Here is a 24135-nt window from a genome sequence, read left to right on the forward strand (position 1 = left end):
ATCAGGGGCAAAGTATTAAATGACACATTGTGCCTGATATACTAAAGCTCTTCAATTCGATTTAGCAAACCTAGAACGGATTTTTAAAAGTAATTTGCTATTAGCAAATATTTTCAGTCCTGGACCAGATTCATTCCAGGTTTGCTGGATTACTTTAGCTTCACGGATGCAAGTGTATCGTCCCCAGCCTTGAATAGCTTTAGTATATTAGGCCAAATGTGTAATTTATTATGTTGTCCTTATGATGTAAGCTCTGTGACAAACTGAAATTCACAGATATATTTCCTTGGCTATATATAACATGGTGAAGTGTGGCTTGTTATTCAGGTATATTTTATCTAATTATCTGCATAAATATGGAAATTATATCCCCTATCAATGCATATAGATATTCAATTAAAGAAGGTTCATGCACAAATAATAGCTAGTCATTCAAACAGTTTAATTAAGAAAACAAGGTAAGACAAAGTACACAGCAATATTGTCAGATATTTAAACACCTAGGAACTTATGGACATAGGTATTAGTAGTAACCCCTGAAAGAATCTAGTAACTCCTCAGTACACAATACAGTAATTATAAAACAGCAAAGTAATGCAGTAATACTATAGACACCCATAAGAATATATTCAGGAATATCTTTTAGCTACCTGCTAAGAGGTTAATGGGTATCTCGGGGGCCTATGTCCTTCCGAAGATAACCCCATAACAGCTTTCCTAGGGAGACCCTCAGGAGACAAAGAGGACCAGCCCGCCAGAAAGAAGAGCAAGAGCAAAAGAGCTAAATTCTCTCAGTTCCCCTTTTTACATGGTTAATTCCAATTAGGTAACCTTGAGGCTCTTGGATTGGTTCCTCAATGTGATCTGTAAGATTACTATTGGCTACTGTAACTTCAGGAAGTTACTAGGCTTCCTAGCTAAGTTGATATGGGAAGCTGCAGACAAAGCCAGGTGGGGGTCATCTAATTTTAGTTGTCACCAAAAGGTCTGTATGGGCAATTAACCCAACCCATCTGTTCAATTACTTCTGTAAAGTCCTACACTTGGAGGGCCCTATGGCCAGTACAAAGAAAAACAGGTTTCGTGTTTACACACAACATTGCTGCACCTATACACATACATTATATATACATCTCTATGAATACCTCTCTCTCTCTCTATATATATATATATATATATATATATATATATATATATATATATATATTTATTTACATATTCATAAACAACCTTGAGGTGCAACAGGCTCTAGTCATAACAGGCTCTCCTATGTCAGATTCAGGTGCCAATCTTCCAGGCACTGGAATGGGTATGGCTATTGCTTTGTCCATGTGCTTATGGGGCAAATGGGGAGCAGATGCTTTGTTATACAGGGAAAACAAGTGGGGTGGAGAGCACCAAACTCAGAATCGGCCCTGGGTAATTGTTATATGCATGATATTTTTTTTTGCTTATAGTTTAACTTTAAAGTTTCCACGTTGGAACCATCTAAGCTTGGAGACCTAAAATTTAGGTGAAGAAAAGGTTAGATGGGTATTCGATACACAGGGATGGGGGACAGATAAAGAAGTGTACATGTGCGTGATTAGTATATTTATATAGTATAAATATGGTGTATAGACATTTTGTCTTTTTCAGAAAATGTGTCAAAAGTTCATTGGTTACTATGGAGCAAAAACACTGCCACAGCCTTATTTCTCCAACTGTCCTTGAGAACTGGCTGTATCTCTTCATACTAATCTATCAGTTTCAGGCTTTCCTTCTCCTTCTGTCATTTTTCATCACAGATTCAATTTGATTGGTCACTGTACTGCAATACAAGATACAGACTTAGCCTGGGTCAAGTTAACATTTTTAGGCAGTTGTAGCAACAGGTTGTTTATTTTTGGAAACAAGTTTAAGCCACATGTATAGGCACGAATCAAAATGAACACCCCAAAAAAGTTATATGGTTTGTCCCAATCCCTGTTACTGCCAGTGCAAGCTAAAAAGGATGCTGCATTTGGCCATTGACTTATTACTTTTGTTCCCATTGACAGCTACTACAAAGCCATGATGTCACAATATATTGATGGATTTTTGTTACGGGGAATTGGCAAATAACTGAGTACTACTGCTGCAAGAAAGAGACTCCTTTGTTACAGCTTTGTGTAATTGGAGACACAAACTAAATCTTGCTAGCAGATCCCTCAAGATTTATAAAACTTTTTAGTTATTCTATTATGTGTTCATCAACCAGAACTGACCTATAACTTTCAGATGGAGATGTCATCCCCAGTATATTTGGATCATATATCAAATGTTTCCTTTAAAAATGTTGTACCAACTCTCAGCCTGTATAAGACAATGACAGGATTGTGTGTGTGTGGTCATTCTGGCTCCTTTTTTCCCAACCCACATTAAATTCTTCAACAGAGCCCCAGCAGATAAGACCTGGAAAGACAAAGAACTGCTTCTTGGTTTAGAGGGCATCTGTTCTTGTGCCAATTGGACTAAACACTTCTTGGTCCTTTAACCTAATAGATGGTTTTGCATTTATTTTCTTGCCTAATTATGCTTTGAACAAACATAAAATTTATGAGTCGAGTCAACAGAGGTAAGCTCATCAGCCTGCTGTTTCTCCTTGTACTGTTCACTTATAGGCTGGGGGAGGGACAAGACCTGTAAGTGTCATTTAAATACAGCAGAAAAAAGAAACAAACAACTATCGAGTCCTTATTTTGAACTAAAGCCTTTTTCTAACACAATCACTTCTTTTCAGGGACTCAAAAGTAATTAGACAAATTAAAAAGCTGAAAAAAAAATGTTCATTTCTAATACTTGGTTGAAAACCCTTTGCTAGCAATGACAGCCTGTAGTCTGGAACTCATGGACATCACCAGATGCTGGGTTTCCCCCTTTTTAATGCTCGGCCAGGCCTTTACTGCAGCACCTTTCAGTTGCTGTTTGTTTGTGTGCCATTCTACAAGTGAAATGCATGCTCAATTGGGTTCAAATCAGGTGACTGACTTGGCCATTCAAGAATTTTCCACTTCTTTGCTTTAATAAACTCCTGGGTTGCTTTGGCTGTATGTTTTGTGTCATTGTCCATCTGTATTATGAAACGCCTCCCAACCAATTTGACTGCATTTAGCTGGATTTGAGCAGACAGTATGTCTCTGAACACCTCAGAATTCATTCAGCTGCTTCTGTCCTGTGTCACATCATGGATAAACACTTGTGTCCCAGTGCCACTGGCAGCCATGCATGCCCAAGCCATCACACTGCCTCCGCCATGTTTTACAGATGATGTGCTATGCTTTGGATCATGAGCTGTTTCACGCCTTCTCCATACTTTTTTCTTGCCGTCATTCTTGAGGCTTATGAGTGGCTTGCACCTTGTAGTGCACCCTCTGTATTTACTTACATGCAGTCTTCTCTTTATGGTAGACTTGGATATCGATACGCCTATTTCCTGGAAAGTGTTCACTTGGTTGGCTGTTGTGAATGGGTTTCTCTTCACCATGGAAATAATTCTGCGATCATCCACCACTGTTGTCTTCCGTGGACGTCCAGGTCTTTTGTCGTTGCTGAGTTCATCAGTGCTTTGTATCTTTCTCATGATGTACTAAACTGTAGATTTTGCCACTCCTAATATTGTAGCAATTTCTCGGATGTTTTTTTTCTGTTTTTTGCAGCTTAAGGATGGCTTGTTTTACCTTCATGGAGATCTCCTTTGACCGCATGTTGTCTGTTCACAGCAAAATCTTCCACACACATGTACCCCCTCCCCCCCAAATCAACAACAGGCCTTTTATCTGCTTAATTGATAATTAAATAACGAGGAAATTGCCCACACCAGCCCATGAAATAGCCTTTGAGTCTATTGTCCAATTACTTTTGAGCCCCTGAAATGAAGTGATTGTGTAAAAAAAAAAAAGGCTTTAGTTCCTCACATTTTTATGCAATCTTTTTGTTCAACCCACTGAATTGAAGCTGAAAGTCTGCAGTTCAACTGCATCTGAGTTGTTTCATTTAAAATCAGTTGTGGTAATAATGTACAGAACCAAAATTAGAAAAATCTCTGTCCAAATATTTATGGACCTAACTGAAGAAGTGTTTCTTTTTATTGCTTTCTGGGCCCTTGTTTAGGAAAATTCCTCTTTATTTCTCATTATATTCATCATCAGTGGGAGTAAAAGTGAAGGAGAGGGAACTTACCTTATTGGATAAAAGACCAATATTTAATTGAAGTTCCCACGGTCCCCTTTTGTTCAATTGTTTTATTGCTGTCTGTATCCTTTCTGCTTCTTGAACTAATCCAAAAGAGACCCCCCCCCCCCAACCATCTCCATGTTCTAATTATAAAAACTTTGAGGTAAGTACCTTGAGAAGAGGAGGTTGGGCCACTTTAGCAAGTGTTGGGTTGAGATGTAGGATTTAACTGCACTTTGTTTAGGGATTGTTTCTAATAACATTCTTAAATGCAATTTAAAAATGCATAGGCTTATATGAATTAGATCTATGTTCTCTCATTATATCTTGACCTGATATTTACTTAGAAAATGTATGCATGTAAACAACTGCAGAAGTCTGTTCTCTGATAGTATTATAATATATGAATACATATTAAGATCCTTTCAAGTCCAAATGTGACTTTTTCTCTTTATGTGAAAAAGTGGTTTCTATACGTATTCATCAATTGTTTGTTTTTGTGTTTTATCTTTGTTTTTTTATTTTATTATGAAAAAATAAATTAATGTTTTCCTTTTGATTACTCAATAGGCAAGTATGGCTGCTAATAGTTAGAGATAATCTACAGAGAAACAAAAGTGACATTTGACTCTTGTCTCTTTTCTGTGGGCATTATAATAGTACTTGGTGCGAAATGGATGGAGCATAAAACCCTTTTTCTTTCCCAGGCACACATGCCCTGTGTCACCATGTTTATCACAGTGATTTTCATAATTGGTGCCTTGTTCAGACAGAGGACCTTATATTCCTACCAGTCTAGACGCTGGCCTTCTCATTTGAGGTGAGGGTAGTAGATGTAAGTCAGAAGGACAACAGGTCTCAGTCCTTGGCTGTCGGGGGAATACTGAACTTTGAGGTGTTTATATAAACCTCTCTGTATCATGTTATCACATATCTTTCATGCTCTAATTTTCCATTTCTAGGAATTGTGCAGTATGTAGTTGGTACTTGTAATCATTTTTAAATTTTTTTTTTTGGTGGACATAGAAGCTGGTATATGTACAGATCATGGTTCTTTGGCATGACCAGTATTTGCGGGTAACCCACAGTAAGGATCAGGTCTTGGGTTACTAGGTTCTTTACTTTTCACTCATATAAAATAAATTTCAACTCTGTCTCCTTTTAGTATGGGAAAAAAACTTGAATTATCTTGTAACACAGTCTCCTATAATGTGGCAGCTTTTTCTTTTTTTGGCAGCAGCATCCTAGCAATTAGCTTTAGAATCATTCAGTTACTTTACAACAATCTCTATCAAGTGCTCTAACTTTACAAGTCTCTGACAGTCTCCTGTAACATCACAGTACACTCTAGCATTCTTCAGTAACTTGATAACCTGGGTATACTCTCTTTCATAAAGAGTCAAACAAAAAGGTGGCGGTCTCTGTCTGTATGTGAGAGGTGATCTGAAAGTGAATGTGAAAGAAGACATTGTTGATGGAGCCAAGTGATGAGGTTGAGACGACATGGATGGAGTTGAATATGGGGATGCATATTACACAAATAATTATTGGAGTCTGCTATGGGCCACGCAGTGCTAAGGAGGAAATATAGAATAAACTACTAGCACAGATAGAAAAGGCTGCAAAAGCTGGGAATGTTTTATTAATGGGAGATTTTAACTACCCTGGCATTGACTGGAGTAATGGCACTACAGGTACAGCAAAAGGGAGGAAAATTATGAATTTAATACAAGATAATTTTATGGTACAGTTTATAGAAGCCCCAACTAGAACTGACACTCTGCTGGACCTAGTTTTTTCTAACAATGCAGAGCTTATAACCAATGTGCATTTAAAAGAGAGTATTAGTAGCAGTGACCATATTATGGTTTAATTTAATGTAAGCTAAAACAGGAAAGATAAAAACAAGAGCAAATTTTCCAATTTTTAGGGGTGGCTTTCTGTGACTTGGACTGAGAGATAATATTGTCCTCAAGGAACACAGAACAGAAATGGGAATGTTTCAAATCTGTTCTACACAAACACACTGAAAAATATCTTCCAATGGGGAATATGTTTAAGAGGCTAAAATTACACCCCTTAAAAAAGCCATAAAGAATAAGAAAATGGCATTCCAAAAATATAAAAACAAAGGATCACCTTTATCATTTGAAAACTATAAAGAATATAATAAAAGATGTAAAAAGGAGATAAAATGTGCAAAACTTCAAAATGAAAGACCTATTGCAAAAAAAAAGTAGGGCAAACCTCACATATTTTTTTTTTAATATATTAATAGCAAAAAGATCAGATCTGAGCATATAGGCCTCTAAACCTCCCTAGCGGTAACCCCGAGTGTGATACGGGGTAGAAAAAAGTTGCTGAAAGCTGTAACCCCGAGTCACTTTCGGGGTAGGTAAACCTATGGGAAGTAATAGTAAATACAGCCTTACCTGATCCGCCAGCATCCCACATTGTCCATCGCCGTGATCCCTGTCTTCTTCCTTCTTCCCGGTGACGTCGGTGCATGTGTACGTTGCCGGTGGGGCGGGGCAGGGCGGGAAATGCAAAATCCATTTGTATTGCATTCAATACAAAATAACTGAATTGAATGCAATACATTGGATTTATATGTATAAAAGCAGTACATTGTATTTCATGAACATTTATTTTACAGTATAATAAAACATTATGAGTATAATATTTTATTTTTTAAATTTATTTATTTATTATTTTTATATGTTTTTGTGTTTCAAGCTTTATTATACTTATACGAATATATTATACTGTAAAAAAAAAATTTCATGAAAAACAATGTACCGCTTTTAGAAATAAAAAAACAGAAAAAATGAACCGCTAGGGAGTTTAAAGAATGTCTCTGGGTTGATAACTGGGGATAAAGAAAAGGCAGATTTACTAAACACTTTTCTTAGCTCTGTGTGCACAAAGGAAAATGGCAGGGCTCAAGTCCAAATTGCTAATAGCAATGCACTGCCTTAAATGTGCCACAATGGCTCAAAATTGATATTATTGAGAAACAGTTGGGCAAAATTAGGGTAAGCAAATAATCAAACAAAATTTAAAGACAACCCAAGAATCAAAATATGTTTGGGTTTGGGAAGGATATAATGATGTATTAATCTGTACAGAGTGGGATCTTAGCTTTTAGTTTGGTTGAGGAGCTGAAGTGTTTCCAACATTGCTTAAAAAAAAAAAACTTATCCATACAGTCATTGTGAAAGGCTCTGATTTCCTCTGTCCTCATAACCTCATTTACTCTCATGACCCAGAGTGGTAGTGTGTGTGGGGGAGGATGGGTCTGTTTCCTTCTGCTAGAAGGTTCGCCCATAGACTTTTCTTTGGCGAAGTAGCAGATGTGTGTCGTCATTGGCGTGGCAGGTTGCAAGGAGTGGTGGTGTGACAAGAAAGGACAGCGTGTGTTTTTTCCTTTCTAAACTCGTTAAATCTTTGGCCAAATGCAGCTTGCATTGCCATAATTGTACGGTGTAAATAATCACACTTTATGTGATTGTTCTCTTCTTTGATCTCTCTTAAGGAGGGAAAGTGAAAGAGCAAACCTCTCTGTACATTTCTGGCAAACACTGTCATTGTGCGCTCAAACGCCAGAACATCCTCCAGCAACTGCAGGGCTGTGCCTCCCTTTCCCTGGAGATTTTTATTCAGCGTGTTCAACTTGTCATATCCACCATGAAATAAAACTTGTCCAGCCAATCGAGGTCCCCCAGTTCGAAATAGCTGAGGCCTTTGCTTTCCAAGAAGGTTTTCATATGTTCCAGACAAGCAAAGAAGCCTTTCAGCACGTCTTCCCTTGACAGCCACCAAACTCTGTTGTGCAGCAGGAGATCCAAATATGTGCTCTCGACTTCATCTAACAATGAACAAAACTGTTAGTGGTTTAACCTGTTTGCAATTATTTTGTTCACTATCTAAATAACAAGGTTCATCACTTCCACACATTCACATATCTGCAAAACAGTGCTGTCTGCTCAATATCATTTATATCACTTGATCCATCACAGGCAATTGAATATGCTTGAGCTGAATTGATGTCATCAATTTGCTTACTGGTGATGTTTGTTGCCATTTTAATGGTCCTCTCCTTGATGGTCTTTGCAGAGACAGGCATTTTTTGAATTTTCTGAATAATTTCCTGTTTGTCTTTGAATTCCGAGAATAGATGCTCTGATATTATTATGAATGATTATTTCATGTATTCTCCGTCTGTAAATGGCTTCCCCCTTCTTACGATCTCATGAACTGCCACAAAACTAGCAGCTGTAGTTGAGTTTGCAGAGTTGATCCACTTCTTGAAAGTATGTTTGCTCAACTTTTCATAGTAGTTCTGATATCGCTCTTTCGCCCATCTTCAGTTGGGTACTTTTCATAAAATGCTTGTTTTGAAAATGCCCTTCAACGTTACATTTTTGTGTTGTTTGCTAATTTCTCACCACATATCAAGCACACAGGTAAGCCAGAGTCGTTGGCAGTGAAAGCAAAGGAATCTGTCCATGCAGAACTAAACTCTCTGTTTTCTTCTGAGATTTTTTTTTTTTGGGGGATGTATTCATGGTTAGCTTACCGCGGGGGTCGTACACTTAAAAAGCCGCCTTTAGGTAAAGGCGAGGATTATAGACGTGGATGTGACGCATATTTTAATTGACATATTATAAAAACTTTTTTAAAATTCGATGTTAAAATATCACCTTGAACTCCAAGATACCTTTGCAACAAAATAAACAAAAATAATATATAAAAATAAATATTAAAAATAAATTAATAAATAACCGTTATTGGAATGGGACTTTATAGGTGCTTTGTGCAATAATATAAAATAAAAGAAAATGTTTCTTTTAAAAAAATTTACTGTGATCATGATCAAATTTATCCAATTCATATGATAATATACTTATTTATTTAAATGTATGTTTATTATGATACATTATCCCAAGATCAATGGCTCAGTGGTTAACACTCTTGCCTTTGTAGCACTAGGTCCCAGGTTCGAATCTCAGCCAGCACACTATATGCATTGAGTTTGCAGGTTCTCCCGTGTCTGCGTGGGTTTCCTCTGGGTACTCCGGTTTCCACCTACCTTTCTTTCCTTCCTAGACTACATTAGTGACATATGACCATGGTAGTGACATTAGATTGTGAGCTCCTTTGAGGGACAGCTAGTGACATGACTATGGACTTTGTAAAGCGCTGTGTAGTATGATGGCACTATATAAATACTGTGTAATAATTATATTATTAATTTATCAGATGGTTAGTATATATTATTAATCATCTGATAAATTATGCATCATTAGTTGATATAACTTACTTTTAAACTTACTTTTTTCCTGGCTCTCTGGTTACTTTAAGAGCCGTGCATCACTCAATGAGCAGCTGCATTTGCATCTAGTCCTGTGTCCCATGTGTAAGCACCTAGGAACACATGGGAACACAGGACTCCTATCAGCGAGGGACTCTCTTGAGTCCCGCGCTGATAACCCTGCCCCCCACCAGGGACGCCCCTGAAGGCAAATCCCTCTCCTCCGCAATGCATACGGAGGAGAGGGAGTGTCAATCCCTACCATGGTAAATAGGAAAGGGAACCACAACCAGCAGGCTCAAGAGCCGCATGCAGCTCCAGAGCCATGGGTTACCGACTCCTGGTCTAAGGTTATTAGCGGTGTACCCCAGGGTTCAGTGTTTGCACCTTTACTGTTTAACAGCTTCATAACTGATCTAGAGTGTGGGATTAAAAGTACCATTTCTGTGTTTGCAGATGACCCCAAACTATGTAATGGAATTAAGTCCTTGGGGGCTTACAACATACGTGTTTCATACTGTCTAGGGGGAATACATTTGGGGGAATTAGAAATAGAAAAGGATCTGGGGGTTCTGGTGGATCACATATTTAAAAAATAGCATGCAATGCCAAGCTGCAAATATCTAAAGCTAGCAAAGTACTTTCTTGTATTAAAAGAGAACTAGACTGCAGAGACATTATCTTGCCCCTGTACAAAGCATTGGTCAGACCACACCTGGAGTATGCTTCCTTCTGAATAAGGAAGGAATTCTTCACTGTAAGATCTATAAAAATGTGGCATTGGCTCCCTCAGGAAGTAGTTTAAGCAACTCTTATAGATTGCTTTAGGAAAATGCTGGATGCTTTTCCAGAAGCACAGAATATAACTGGGTATTAAAATTAAAGGTAACAGACTGTTGATCCAGGGAACATCCGATTGCCTCATGGAAACAGGAATTATTTTTTTTCCCCCGTTCGAGTAAATTTACCAGGGTTTTTTTTGCCATCCTCAGGATCAACTATTTCTATAGGGTTATATCTGGGAAATTGTTTATTTCCCTAGTGGTTGAACTTGATGGACTGATGCCTTTTTTCAACCTGACTTACTATGTAACCATGCCTAGCATGTCGGCTCACTTGCAACATGGACATTTCTTGTAACGTTAGAATACAGGGGAAGATTATTTGGGGGTATAGTGGTAACTTATTTAAAGATTAGAAAGAAGAGAGGAAAGGTGGGTTTTTGTGGCACAATTAACTACCTGTATCTAAAAACTATAATAACTTTATTAAAGATACAAAAAACATTTTTAAATCGTGGATGGCGCACGCGTGGTACTGATTGGCTAACTAATAAAGTTGTGAAGTTTTCCTCACCGCACTGACGCGATGAGGCAGAGGAGTTAAACTAGCGGGTGGGTGGGATTGGGCAATGCTGTGGGAGGGGAATCACTTCCTCATCGCCCATCCCACTCTTAAAATCAGTATATCTCTCATACTATTAACTAATAAAGCCAATTTCTTACACCTCTTCTATTTCCCAATCATTGGATTGCTTTTCATCTTATGAGGAACTGTTACGTTGGAAATATACTAGGCCATATCACCCTTTCATCAACTAACTTATGTTATAGCTGACAACCAAGTAAGATCTTTTATATAACTCCCTAATTCCTACCATTTCATTAGGCCCCGTTTCTAATTATCTTGTACTCCCTATGTATTTTTCTGTTATTGACAGAGCATTCAGACTGTTCTCTAGACTTTTAGGTCCATTACCAACATAGAATTTCAACCTGGCCTCATTCCATATACAGTAAGTTATCCTTATTATTTAATGAGTTTCTCATAAAGGTTGCTGTACACTTAACTATCATCGATACTGAAATGACCTAATATGGTTACAGGGTCCTATAATCCCCTGATGAGACCCGTTTAGGGCAAAATGCGTCGGGACCTGCTTTTTGATCCTCATGCCTGTTTGATTTGAAAATTTCACTTAACAGTCAGTACTATGTAAAGAGAGTGTCTAGATAACACTTTCTATGACATTTAATGCAATTGTACTATTTTAAATAATTTTTTTTGTATCTTTACCAAAGTTATTATGGTTTTTAGATGCAGGTAGTTGTGCCACAAAAACCTACCTTTCCTCTGTTCTTTCTAATTATTGTATAGCACAAAACCAATTTATTGGTACTAATTACTAGAGACCTAGGATTGCCTGGCCCACCATAGGGTTTATAACCAGTAACTTATTTAAATCTTTATAAAACATGTTGGCTTGTGACCTTTGACCTGCTATGATTACAAATGCTTTGTTGAACTCCTGCACATGTATTGTTGTGATTTTATGTTGGTTTGCAATTTTCTACTGTAGTCAAACAAAGTACCCATTGGGCCTGATTTTTTAAAGCTATCTAAGACTGGCAAAGATAGACTTGGGTGAACCTAGGTGTGGGGAGAACCTATGTGATAAAGCCTAAGTGGAAAAGAGTCCAGGATTGAAAAGCCTTGCCAATTTATAGCAAATGATTTTTAAGTAATTGGTTCCATGTGTGCTGGATCACCAAGGTTCTCCCATGAGAGTTTATTTTCTTAAGTCCTGGAAAACTTTAATAACTTAAGCCCAGACTAACCTAACTCATTGTGCTTTTCAATATTTTTACAGTAAAAAGCAAATCCAGCATCTGTCATTTACTCTATCTTGATTTGTTGTAATGTGGCAGCAGTAAAAATGGGTTACAGGTAGAGCACAGTACAAACTCTGAAAATCAGTTTGGGTTGTGGTTACAAGCAGGTTTAAACAGGAGGCAGGTACTGCTTTAATGGAAAAAGTCATGCAGTGTTAAAGTGTTGATTGCCTATAAACACCAGTAATGTTTAAAATCCTGGAATAAAAAACAAAATCTAGGTATGGAAGAACTGTGTAAAGTGGTTGGATGTACTGAGGTTGTTAATAAAATGAAGGCTTACTTGGGCTTTTAATGACCTATAATTTTCTTGTCCACAATCCGGCTATTTCTTCACCTGCTTATTTGGGTGCCACGTTCCTGTATGATGGTATGAATTCTTCATTGTGGACAGTGCCCCAAAGCCATTGATATTCCACATCTGTATTTTTACCCCCCTCCGGCCTTCTCTTCCTGCAGTTGGTGGAGAGAACAAATTGACTCTCCTATAAATAGGTCATAGATTCCTGCATGCTTTATGAGGATTTATCAATGCTACATGTCGATCCACGCCCGAGGGGGGAGATGGCAGAAGCTAACTAGCTTTTTGCGTCACAGGCTCTGTGGGTGGAAGGGGCTGTGATCAGCGTACAGCTCCAGCACAGAGAGTCTTAATGAGTCTCCCAACATCTGTTGTGTTTACCAGCTTAGCCTGGCTGTCTGTCTCCTCCGCACAGAGTTATAGACCAGCATTTCTCAATCTCATGAAAATATGTACTATGCATGTATTTCCAGAAACACCATTGCTGTGATTCATTCTCCTTTACCCTAATATAGTTGGCCTTTACAAAATAAAAATATGTATATGTTTAGGTTGTGCTTTGCAATACATTTATTATTTTTAGAGATTTTGTGACAACTGGTATTGAGTGTACTAGGTACACTTTAATGAACTACTGGTCTAATGGATAGGATACATTATTTACTGATCTCTGGAAGACCTTTAGCAGTGTCTTCCTCTATACTACAAAGGGTAATTGTTTTTTTTTTTCCTAGCAGGTTAAGAAAAAGAGTCTCCTCATTTCTGTCACACTGGGTGTTGCTCTTTGACAGTAACCATGAGTTCTGCATTGTGTATGCGAGGATACGGCATCAAATATCCTATTGAGTATCCTCCAGACAAAAGTAGTTAATTCTTGCAGTGCAGAAGGGGAATAAATGTAAGGATAAATTTGTCTCCCTTCCATGGTTTAGTTAAAATGTATTTAAACCACCCAAAAAAACAATTTATATACTGAGACCCTCTGTCCTGTAATGTGATGGCTGCATTAGTTTTCTTTTTTTCTTTATTTTGACCTAGGTTTCCTTCTAGTAGAATACTTCATATCATAGGGGGACAACACTCACTCACTGTACTCATCAGTGGAGGAGCAGTGGCTTCATACTAGGACATGACAAATTTTAGGAATACAGAAAGCAACTCTAATCCAACAGATATAGAAAAACCACTTGCAATGGCATAAGGCATATACACAATACATAAGGCATGTATTGTGATAACGTGTGTGTTATGTGCAGCACGGTTGGTTTAGAGGTTAGCACTCTGGCCTTTGCCGCGCTAGGTCACAGGTTTGAATATCATCCAGGATACTATCTGCAAGATGTTCTCCCCCTGTTTGCTGGGTTTCCTCCAGGCACTCTGGTTTCCTCCCTTATCCAAAAAGCCTTAGAAAATGCCAATGACATATGACTTTGGTAGACATATTGGGCCTGATTTATCAAAGCTCCAAGGCTGGAGAGGATACACTTTTAATGATGAAGCTGGGTGATCCAACAAACCTGAAATGGATCTGCTCCAGCATTAAAAACATTTTCTAACAAAATGTAAATTACTTTTAGGAAATCCAAGCTCTAATAAATCAGGCCCAATGAGCCTGATTGATTAAAACTCTCCAAGACTGGAGAGGATACACTTTCATCAGTGAAACTGGGTGATCCAGCAAACCTGGAATTGATTTCTATTTGCTAGCAAATGTTTTGAATCCTGAAACAGATCCATTTCAGGTTTGCTGGATCACCCATTTTCACTGATGAAAGTGTATCCTCTCCAGCCTTGGAGAGCTTTCATAAATGAGGCCCAATATATTGTGAGCCTCTTTGAGGGACAGTTGGCAATGAGGGACTTATGGCAAGTGGATATTGGAAACCTGCAGTGCTCTTCATTCATTGTAGCTCAACTAATGTACCTTTGTTGCAGCACAATGTAATATAATGGACTACTATGCTATAGTGTGTTAGATAGTCTATGCAAAGTACTGGATTGCCTAATGTAACACATATTAATGTGCACAAGTTAAACTCCGCTATAGATAGGTCTTTAACAGTCTAATATGCAGCAAAAGGAGTACAATCAAGTATGTTGAGGGGTTTTTGATAACACTTACACTTAAACTGATTAAAGGATATACTTCTAAGCAAGGCAAATGGTATTGCCATCTGTTAATTTTATTATCTGTAGTCCATGGAGACAACTAAAGCGACTAAGAGCAACAAGCAAAGAACAAACAATGTTTTCGGCTCATTATATTTCTGACAAAATCAACACTTTGAAAAAATAAAACACTTTCAAAGATGTAATAACCGAAACAAAAGAGTAAATTAGAAAAGTTATTTTTTTAAGGATTTTAAACAATCGTCTCTCAAACAATGGCTTAATGTATCGTGACAAATTTAATCTGATAACACAGTACAAATGGGATTATTTGCTGTAACCAACTTTGTAGCATATTACTGGATAAACCCAAAAAAGAAGTTGCAATATTTTTCCCATAAAAAGTATGCAAATATTATATACAGGAAGTTGTAAAACGACTATATTGTAAAATGTTTGATGTTTAGGCTTGTTCTGTTTATGTACTACAAAGAATTTACTGTACTGTTTACAGAACACTGTAAAACCTGGCACTTTTATGTAAAATATTAAACATATTGTAATCCACTTATAGAAATCAATTTTTATAAATTGTATAAATTCAGAAGCATGCAATATGTTATTTATTACACTCATAAACATGTACTAGTGGAAATGCAACATACATACCGCCTAATTAAAAACAAGAGCATAACAGTCCCTCAATATTGAGCTTTTGAGAATCTGTGTTTTAGGTCATAAAATGAATTAACCCAATCCTTTATTATATGTGTTTCCGAATTAGCTGTTAAATATTTGTGTGTGTGTGTGTATATATATATATATATATATATATATATATCTAAGAAAACTATAAATCACAAAAAGAAATGGTGAAAATATGGAAGGAGAACCTTTCATAGTAATAAATTTAATATACACTTATATGAGTATACGAAGGATACGAAGGATATTATATATATATATAATAAACCATTTTAAAGTGGTCAGTTATAGTATTTTCAACTGAAGAACTTAACAGTTTAGGGTGGTATACAAGATTTGTAGGTGTTAGATTGCAATTATTTGGAATTGTATGTGCAATTTCTAGTAAATTGTGGTTAAAATATAATAAAAATTTCCACATGTATGAGCAGAGTTAGCAGTCTGCCTGCTTAATTATTAATATAGGTAAAACTAAGAAGAATGTGAGCATTATTAAACCACAATTGAATTACCCTTTTTTGTACTCCCACTCAACAAAAAAAAATACTCATATAGTGTTGGGGCAGAACTGATGTGATTGAATTAGAATTCCTAAATTTATTAACCAACATGCTAGCAACATGCTAATAAATTATTTAGAACTTTTACAAATCTCATCAGTTACCTTCCCTGTGCCCATTACAGTGATGTTCTTTATTTTGTATTTTAGTGGGTGCTTGCATTTGAGATCCTCATCCCTCTGGTGCTCTTCTTCATCTTGCTTGGACTGCGCCAAAAGAAGCCTACCATGCCTGTGAAGGAAGGTAAGAACTGCAGCTGTTGGCCTTGGTACAGAAACTGTTAAAGTGTCTTTCACCTGCAGAGGAGAGTCATGTCTTTACAAAGGCAGTTCGGGTCAAAGTTCGGTGACAGACTGGTGCAATAATCTAGTTGATGTGACATTGACTCAAAAATCACTGGCTGCTGCAAGTGGTGGCCCAGTTCTTGTCTCCACAGCTGCTGAAATATTTACAAAAACAAACTCACCTAGAAAGTCTTGAGCAAAGAAGAAAGCTGTTGTCAGTAGCAATCAACCAACCATATTTTCTGAGAACTGTGTGGTGCAGTTCTTCCAAACTGGTCCGTATAATTGTACTGTACATATCATAATGCCCTCTTACAATGCCTATACTGAAAAGCTTCTATGTTGTAATGGAAATCAGATTATTTGGTTCAAACCACTGGTTACTGTACTTGATAAAAACATGATTACCTATGACAATTTCTCTTTTTCAGGCACAGTCCAACTAAATGGAAAACTAAGTTTTTATTTATTCATTCAAAATTGTGAAATTTACCAGTCTTGTCCGGAAAGGAAGTGATGGAAAGATTGGAGAAGAGTTAGAAATTGTGAACAGGCCTTTATTCGTGTCTGCACTTTTCGTGTCCCAGTGACCGCCCGATTACTCATTGCTCGTTCTATCTGAAAATAAAAATAAAAAAAGAACAAATAATGTTTCCCCTACAAAGAGGGCACTACATTTTTACTGGTGCTGCTACCAGTTCTGCCATGGTCTGGAGATCCAGTAGAACCTTGCTAGAAGTTCAGATTTCCTGGTCCCCCACCATGGCTCCTGTGCCACCCCAAAACAGAAGTGAGGTAGGGGCAGTGGATTGAACCACCAAGTACAGCATTCCAAAAGTAGATTCAGAATTTTTAGCCAGTGTTTTCTTTTCTTCATTACCATAGAGATTGCCTGCGTGTCAAAAGAACAGGTGAGTATTCCAACAATATTATATAGAACAGGTTTTGTACTGATATATACTACAAAGTGGCTGCTATGAGTATAATTAGGTTTAGATCTAAAACTTTTTTTCAACACTGATCCTATATGCTTTTTCACATTTGATTATCCTTATTCCAAAATGACAGGCCCCCTTTAAAAATTAACTATACAAGTAAAGAATGATTACTAAAGATTTTGTTATTTCCTTTATTGCTGGATGGATCCCTAACCTTCTATTTGTTTTATATGGAGCATTTAACAAGAAATGAATTCATGTTTTTCCTGCCCTGCTGTGTGTTGTTAATAATTTACCTGGAGATATTTTGTATACAGAGCTCCCAGCATGAATGTGTCCCTGAGATTGGATGACTATCTATTTAAAGGCTCTGGATATTAACAGCTAAAGCAGCAGGCTCTGACCTTCGACTGGAAGACTTTTTTCATGGGTTGTCACTCACTGGATGCATTTACAAATACTCTTAGCCAGGCTAAAAACAAACATCTCTTCAATTTAAAGAAAGTAGTAGGATACATGCATCAAAACTGCCCATATAATAAAGCATTTTTTCTGTAACAGATGATCATAATCTCCTACTCATTACTGATCTTTTTTTTTTTTTTTTTTTTTTTTAAAAAAGCCTAGAACATTGCTATTTATTAGGGACAACTTGATTTAATAAAGCTCTTCAAGACTGGAGATGATAAACTCATTCATTGCAGAACCTGGGTTGTCAAGCAAACCTGGAATGGATTTCATAAAAAAACATAAGCTATTAGTTGGCAGATGTTTCCAGTCCTGGACCAGATCCATTCCAGGTTTGTTGGATCACCCATTATAGTTTATCTTCTCTATTCTTTAAGTGCAATAATAAATCCAACCCCATGGAGTACACTTGTTAGGTTCCCCTTGAGGTTCAGAAACAGTTGGAATATTGCAAGCAATGTGTCAAGACAGGAAGATCACTTCCTCTATTTATAACAAGTCTAGGAACAGTTAGCTAGGTTCAGCAACAATTTAATGTCAAGTGTGCAACCTGTTCTGGTGACAACCGTTGGAAAGACAATTTTCTCTTTCTGGTACAGGAATTGAAGCGAGATCTCTCCAATGGTTCTAAACTGACAGGAACATTAAACCATTGCCTCCCCTATTCAAAACCAAATACCAAATTTTACCTTCAGATACACTTTGGTTGGGATTAAAGCAATCCCATTGCAAGAGTAAAACAAAAAGCTATGTATCCTATTACGTTAGTTAACCTCCTTGCAGTTAAGCCCGACCTTCGCTCGGGCAAAAAAAAATTGCAAGGATGGTTAAGCCCGAGATTTTTCACATCCTTACTTTATATATATATATATATATATATATATATATATATATATATATATATATATATATATATATAGATATATATCTAACAATGGGACAACATTCTATTTTTTCACTGCTTGGCTGGAAATCAATTTCTATTGGTCTTCCCAGTGGAGGTTTTTCCCCTCATTTTTTATTCTGTCGGACACCCTTCATATAGACAAATACAAATGATATACTTGTGGAAGATTTACCTTTAACACCCGAAAAATTACCCAGAAATGAGCAAATTTCCCCCAATGAGCCACAGATGGCAATAAAATGTTGCCAGAAGCTGTAATTGATCCTTTAGTCATTATTTTTATTCCAAAAGCATTTTGCCTTTATACAAAGCTTGTCATTATATTCCTGAGAATAATTTTTTTCTGTTTACAAAACAACCATTTTTTTCCATATTTTTAAAACATTACCTGAAAATAGATGAAAAAACAAAAGCGCCTGTTTTCACTCAGACTTTTGGCTTTGATACCTTCTAACGAACGGATATGTGAAAAGCTTAAGGCCAGGGGTTTCAACGTCACTGATTTCTTTGGTATTTTCAAACTAAGGCCAGCTCAGCTTGCTATGAATTTTAGGACCTTAGAAATAAAAAGGTAAAGTACAAAGGACAGGTGCTATCCAGTTATTTGAATGTGTTCTATGCTCATATCATTACTTTAAATGGAAGACATGGAGGTAAAAAAAAAACACATAAAAGTAACACAGGTACTTTTGCAAGGAAGAAATTACATCTGCATGCAGTATTTTAAGGCTATGCACGCATGGCTGGCAACACTGCCAGGCAACTAGAATCCCAGTCCCCAATACTAAACAGTAATATACTGATGGGCTAAAATATGCAAACCACTGACCGGTGAAGTAAATAATGTTGACTATTTCATTACCATGGCAATGCAAACAGCAAGGCATGTTTAAAATAATACATTTAATTCCTGTATGTGAATGAGCCTTTATGAAAAAGAAGTGGGGTAAAACATACACAATCCTTATGTACACAGTAATCTAAAGTATTGAACCAAAAACGCACAATATTGTCTCATATGCATTCCATACAGATTTTTTACAGTTTAAGAAACTCTATGCCAGGGGTACCCACAGTTTTTTGGCCTGCGAGCTACTTTTAAAATGACCAAGTCAAAATGTCAACAATAAAAATGCTAAACATATATTTATTTATATATATATATATATATATATATATATATATATATATATATATATATATATATATATATATATATATATATATATATATATAATATGACACAGACGTGACTGAAGCTAATGAGACATTGAATGGCAGGACATTGCACTACAAGACTATAGTGACAGGAAAGCTACAGTTCACCTGTCATAGGAGAATGACGTGCTGCACAAGAAAAAGAACTGCTAATCTGTACAAATGTATCTCGGTAATTGAACCCTGTCCCTGAGCCTGAACTGACGTTCTTTCTGCCTCCCTCCCCACTCTTACACGAGCCTTCTCACGCACGCACTGAAAGACATCCCCATCATTCCTATAGATATAGAGCAGGGCTGCTGGTAAACAGCAGACAGGGGTAAGGCAGGGCTCCGTGATCGACTCGCGTTGCCTTTGCGATTGACCAGTAGATTGCGATCGACATTTTGGGCACCCCTGCTCTATGCTGTGTGTTTAAACGGAAATGTCTGTCGAACTTCCAGCATATAAAGTTGAGAGCGTCCTTTATCAGAGAGTAGCCAACTTGATGTCATGGGAGGAAGAAATCAGAATTAAATGCTGCTATATGTGATACATTGTTGCAAAGCCATTTTATTTATAGGGATATTTTTTGAAGCTGTGGCATTGTTTCAGCTGCTAAACTCTTCATTCTTCAGCTCTGACATATTACGCAGTGCTTTACAAAGTCCTTATTCATGTCACTAGCTGTCTCTCAAAGGAGCTAACAATATAAAGTCTCTACCACAGTCATATGTGATTACCCCATCAAATTAGTTTGGGGTAAGCAAATTAACTTAGGTGTAAGTTTTTTTGGAATTTGGGAAGAAGTACCTGGAGGAAATCCACACAAACACAGGGAGAACATGCAAACTCCATGTAGATGTAGATAGTGCTAACCTCTGAGCCACCATGTCACCCCTATGAAAACCATAAAGTACGATGGTTTGTTCAGACTTGGTATACTCACAAAGTCTATATGAACAGTTTATATCTAATTAGATATAAATTATTGAAGAATTAAAGTTGTGATGATATTGCATGTTTGAAATAAAGAGGCTCATAAGGAACATATGATAATAATGGTGTACTTCAAGGTTGTAAACTCGCTCTCATGTAATTTTACACATATGACACCCTAAATAATTTGGTCAGTTTCAAGTTTGAGATTAAAAGTGTCTAAAAGAAGACCTGACTGTTACTGATTATAATCTGCCTTTAGTTTCCAAATATGCATTAGAAACAGTCCTTGGAGATCCTGGGGGTCCAGTTTGAAGACATGTGCAGTAGTCCTTGGAAACCAATCAGCAGTCCACATTCAGCATGCTCAATAGGCAAAGTTTGTTATTGATTGGTTTCTGTAAACTACTTGACATCACAGCTCTTTGCACTTATAGGTTGTCACCCCACTTTTAATTCATGCATGTACCATTGGGAATAAGTCATCTTTATCTGTTGTTGGATGTTTATCATTTTAAATGTTTGTTTTATGCTTTCCCTTTTTTTTCTTTTATTTTTTTTTACATGTGTTTTCATTTTGATTTCTCCTCATCACTGCCTGACTCCACATCGCATGCTGCAGTCTGTAAGTGATCCGGTGGTTTTCCAGTTTTGCTGTGTGTGGCAAGCTATGTTAATTCTTTCTTTGACCTTTTCCTTCCATGTTAGCCCTTCTCTGTGCAGTGCCCAACCAAAGCAGTAAACCTGACCTTTTGCATACATAATTTACATGCCACCTCTTATCATACTGGCTATTTAGTAATATCAATGATTAATCTAACGACTGAAGTTTGATCAAATATAAAATACACTGGATTTACTGTGTATCTCCTGCAAAAAATGTTTTATTTTTGGGGTTTTAGATAGAAAACCCTTAAGGCCCTTCCACTTCACTATTTGTCCTAGGGATCCTTCCTTATCCCTGAAACACAAAAGGCCTAATTTATAAAGATAAACTTTCATCAGTAAAGCTGGGTGATCCAGCAAACCTGGAATGGATTTCTTTAAAGTCATTTGCTATTTGTTAACAGACGTTTTCAATCCTGGACCAGATCCACTCCAAATTTGCTGAATCGCCCAGGTTCACTGATGGAAGTGTATCTTCCCCGAGTAATGGAGGGTTTTAATAAATCCAGCCCAAAGTATAGGGAACCAAAAGTTGTACATTTATCATAAGAAATAAAGGTGGACTAAATTTCAATAGGGATACCTTTTGGTGATGGCTATGTATGTGAGGATTCCTGATATATCAGAGAGGTTCCCTCTGTCTCTTATGTCTGCAAGACAGGAAGCAAAGGCAAATCTCTCTAATGTGACAATGCTAGCACAAAAATAAACACCAGTGGTTTCAACCTTTCTGCCACTGTTTTCAAAAAAAATGTTTTAGTTGTTGATACTTTTTAATGCAAAATGTCATCAAATCCAGTATTTTTTATGATTTGCTAAACACTCCTGTTATATACTTTAGATGCATTGCTGGCAAGAAAAGAACTATTAAGCCAAGGCTGAAATGAGAACTCATGTAACTTTCTCCAGAAGTAGTCCCTCCACTTCTATAAATGCAGATATTTTATATCAATAGAGTTGCAGAAAACCTCAGTAGAAGTGTGTGTGCAAGGACAGGTTACTTATTATTGGAAATATATTAATGTAAATGTAATGTTTTACTTTTATCCTGATTTGAAATCTCCCATTTAAGATGTTATGTTTCTTGAATAAATAAATGTTTATGAATAATTAAAGCTTTTTCATTAAATAAAAATATACAAAATTCCACATATACTACTTGTACCTGAAGAAACACAAAGACTGGTATACATGGAAGTGCTGATTTTATTTTCTCTTGTCTAATTAACAAGAAATATATTCTCTAGACTGGTGCAATAATCAGACTTTTTTTTAGAGTGCTCTGTGGTGGTGGAGGCTCATGTTAGAGGCAGGTTTTATAATTCTTATTGTGTGTCTTTATACAGGAAAGCCCTTTCTAGTTTCAATTTAGTGCTTTTTCTATACTTTGCTTTTAATGGATATACTTTAGTTTCCTCCCTTCTAGTCTGGGGGTACAGGTTCTCCTCCTTTGCTTTGTTACAGGTTTATGGTAGTGACTCCTCTCCTGTGCTAGGAATAAATCATATCAATGTGATTTCTCTCTGCTAATTTTACTCCCAGGTCTAGATTCATGTTCCTTTTTTCCTTCTAATTTGCCTTTTAACTCTTCTGCTGGCAGAATGTGATGATTGTGAGAAGATCAGTTATATGTTTTGTCTATGGCCCCTCAGGACTATGGGGGGGCAACTTTTTTAATACTAGTACTTCCAATAATACCTGTATTGCTATATCTCTTTGGTAATCCTTTCTAATTCATCTTCATTGCATATAGTATGAGGGCTATAAAGTATTTATTAGTGAGTTTGCTGTTTTGTATTCATACCTTGTATGTTTTTTTGCTGCTTTTCCTTTACAATTGAAAGTGATTTGTGAACCCATAGTCAATAAAAACTTCACTTTGCTATTTCTTTATAGATGGCCCCCTTTATATTCCTAATCATTCATGTGTGAGGAATGACCTCCTAAATTATAAATACACTTTTCTCTAAAGTTTGATAGTATGAGGCATGACTTGATTTATAAACTAATTTCCTGCATTTTTCTATTCTGCCTTGATGCATTTTATCAAGTACAGGAGACAATTTAAGGCTCACTTTGATACGACATGGGACCAAAGTAAGTGAATTGGAGCAGAAGTGCATTTGTTGCTATTAGCTAATAGACTGCTTGTTTCATTAAAAAAAAATAGATAAAAAAAAGTATTTGCATCAAGCAACTGCTCTACAACAATATTGATTGCTTAAGTTGATCACCTAGGCACTGTATGGAAACAGGGATTCAGATTTTCCTTGTCATGAATTACAACAAGACTGAAATGCTTACCTTCAAAGTGCACCTGTAACCAGGCATTCAAATATTTACATATTCTTAGCAAACCTTAAAATAAATACACTCTGATCTATGTAGACACTATGAGGAAATGTATGCTCAATGAAACCAATGGAGTTATTCAATGTCCAGTTTCAGCACTGTGTTGTCCTTTCTGTGCAATGTGTTTTTACAGTAAATTAGGAGACTGCTTGCTGCTTACAAGGGAGAGTTTAGCTAGGGAATTTTTATGCTGCAAACCTTCAAAGAGGAACTATACTCAAAAACTTATCTTACAATTATTATTCTATTCTCATCTACTAAAATGTCAGTCTTCCCTGGTGGCACTGGGTGGGACAGCTTGTATCCATGACAAATATAATGATTTCTGAAGAGTTTAGAAGTGGTCAGCTTGTGACTGGCAAGTTTAAGTTTTCTTCCTCTCCTGACCTTCTCCTCCCCCTCCTTCACTGCACAGAGCTCACAAGCTGGGAAGAAGCAGGAAGCAGCTGCCCACAGAGTAGTTGCAATGAAGTGACATGAGAGTCCCAGGAGGAAAGAAAAAAAATGCATAATTAGGGTAGTGGGAGTA

At 36.8% G+C, this 24135-nt stretch overlaps 1 protein-coding gene across 5 annotated transcripts in view; it reads left to right on the forward strand.

Annotated features, from left to right (window-relative positions):
- Nucleotides 1-24135, forward strand: part of ABCA2 (ATP binding cassette subfamily A member 2) — a 175438-nt gene that overhangs the window by 20778 nt on the left and 130525 nt on the right. For 3 of the 5 annotated variants that reach the window (XM_072431419.1, XM_072431420.1, XM_072431422.1), the window contains one exon: nucleotides 16005-16098. In XM_072431419.1, coding sequence (XP_072287520.1) covers nucleotides 16005-16098 — 94 coding nt within the window. Of the gene's footprint in view, nucleotides 1-16004; nucleotides 16099-19702; nucleotides 23352-24135 lie in introns of those variants that run through there. The other 2 variants (XM_072431423.1, XM_072431421.1) reach the window with 2 other exon arrangements.

This window comes from Pyxicephalus adspersus, chromosome Z, assembly GCF_032062135.1.
Source record: "Pyxicephalus adspersus chromosome Z, UCB_Pads_2.0, whole genome shotgun sequence".
In the NCBI taxonomy this organism is placed as follows: Eukaryota; Metazoa; Chordata; class Amphibia; order Anura; family Pyxicephalidae; genus Pyxicephalus; species Pyxicephalus adspersus.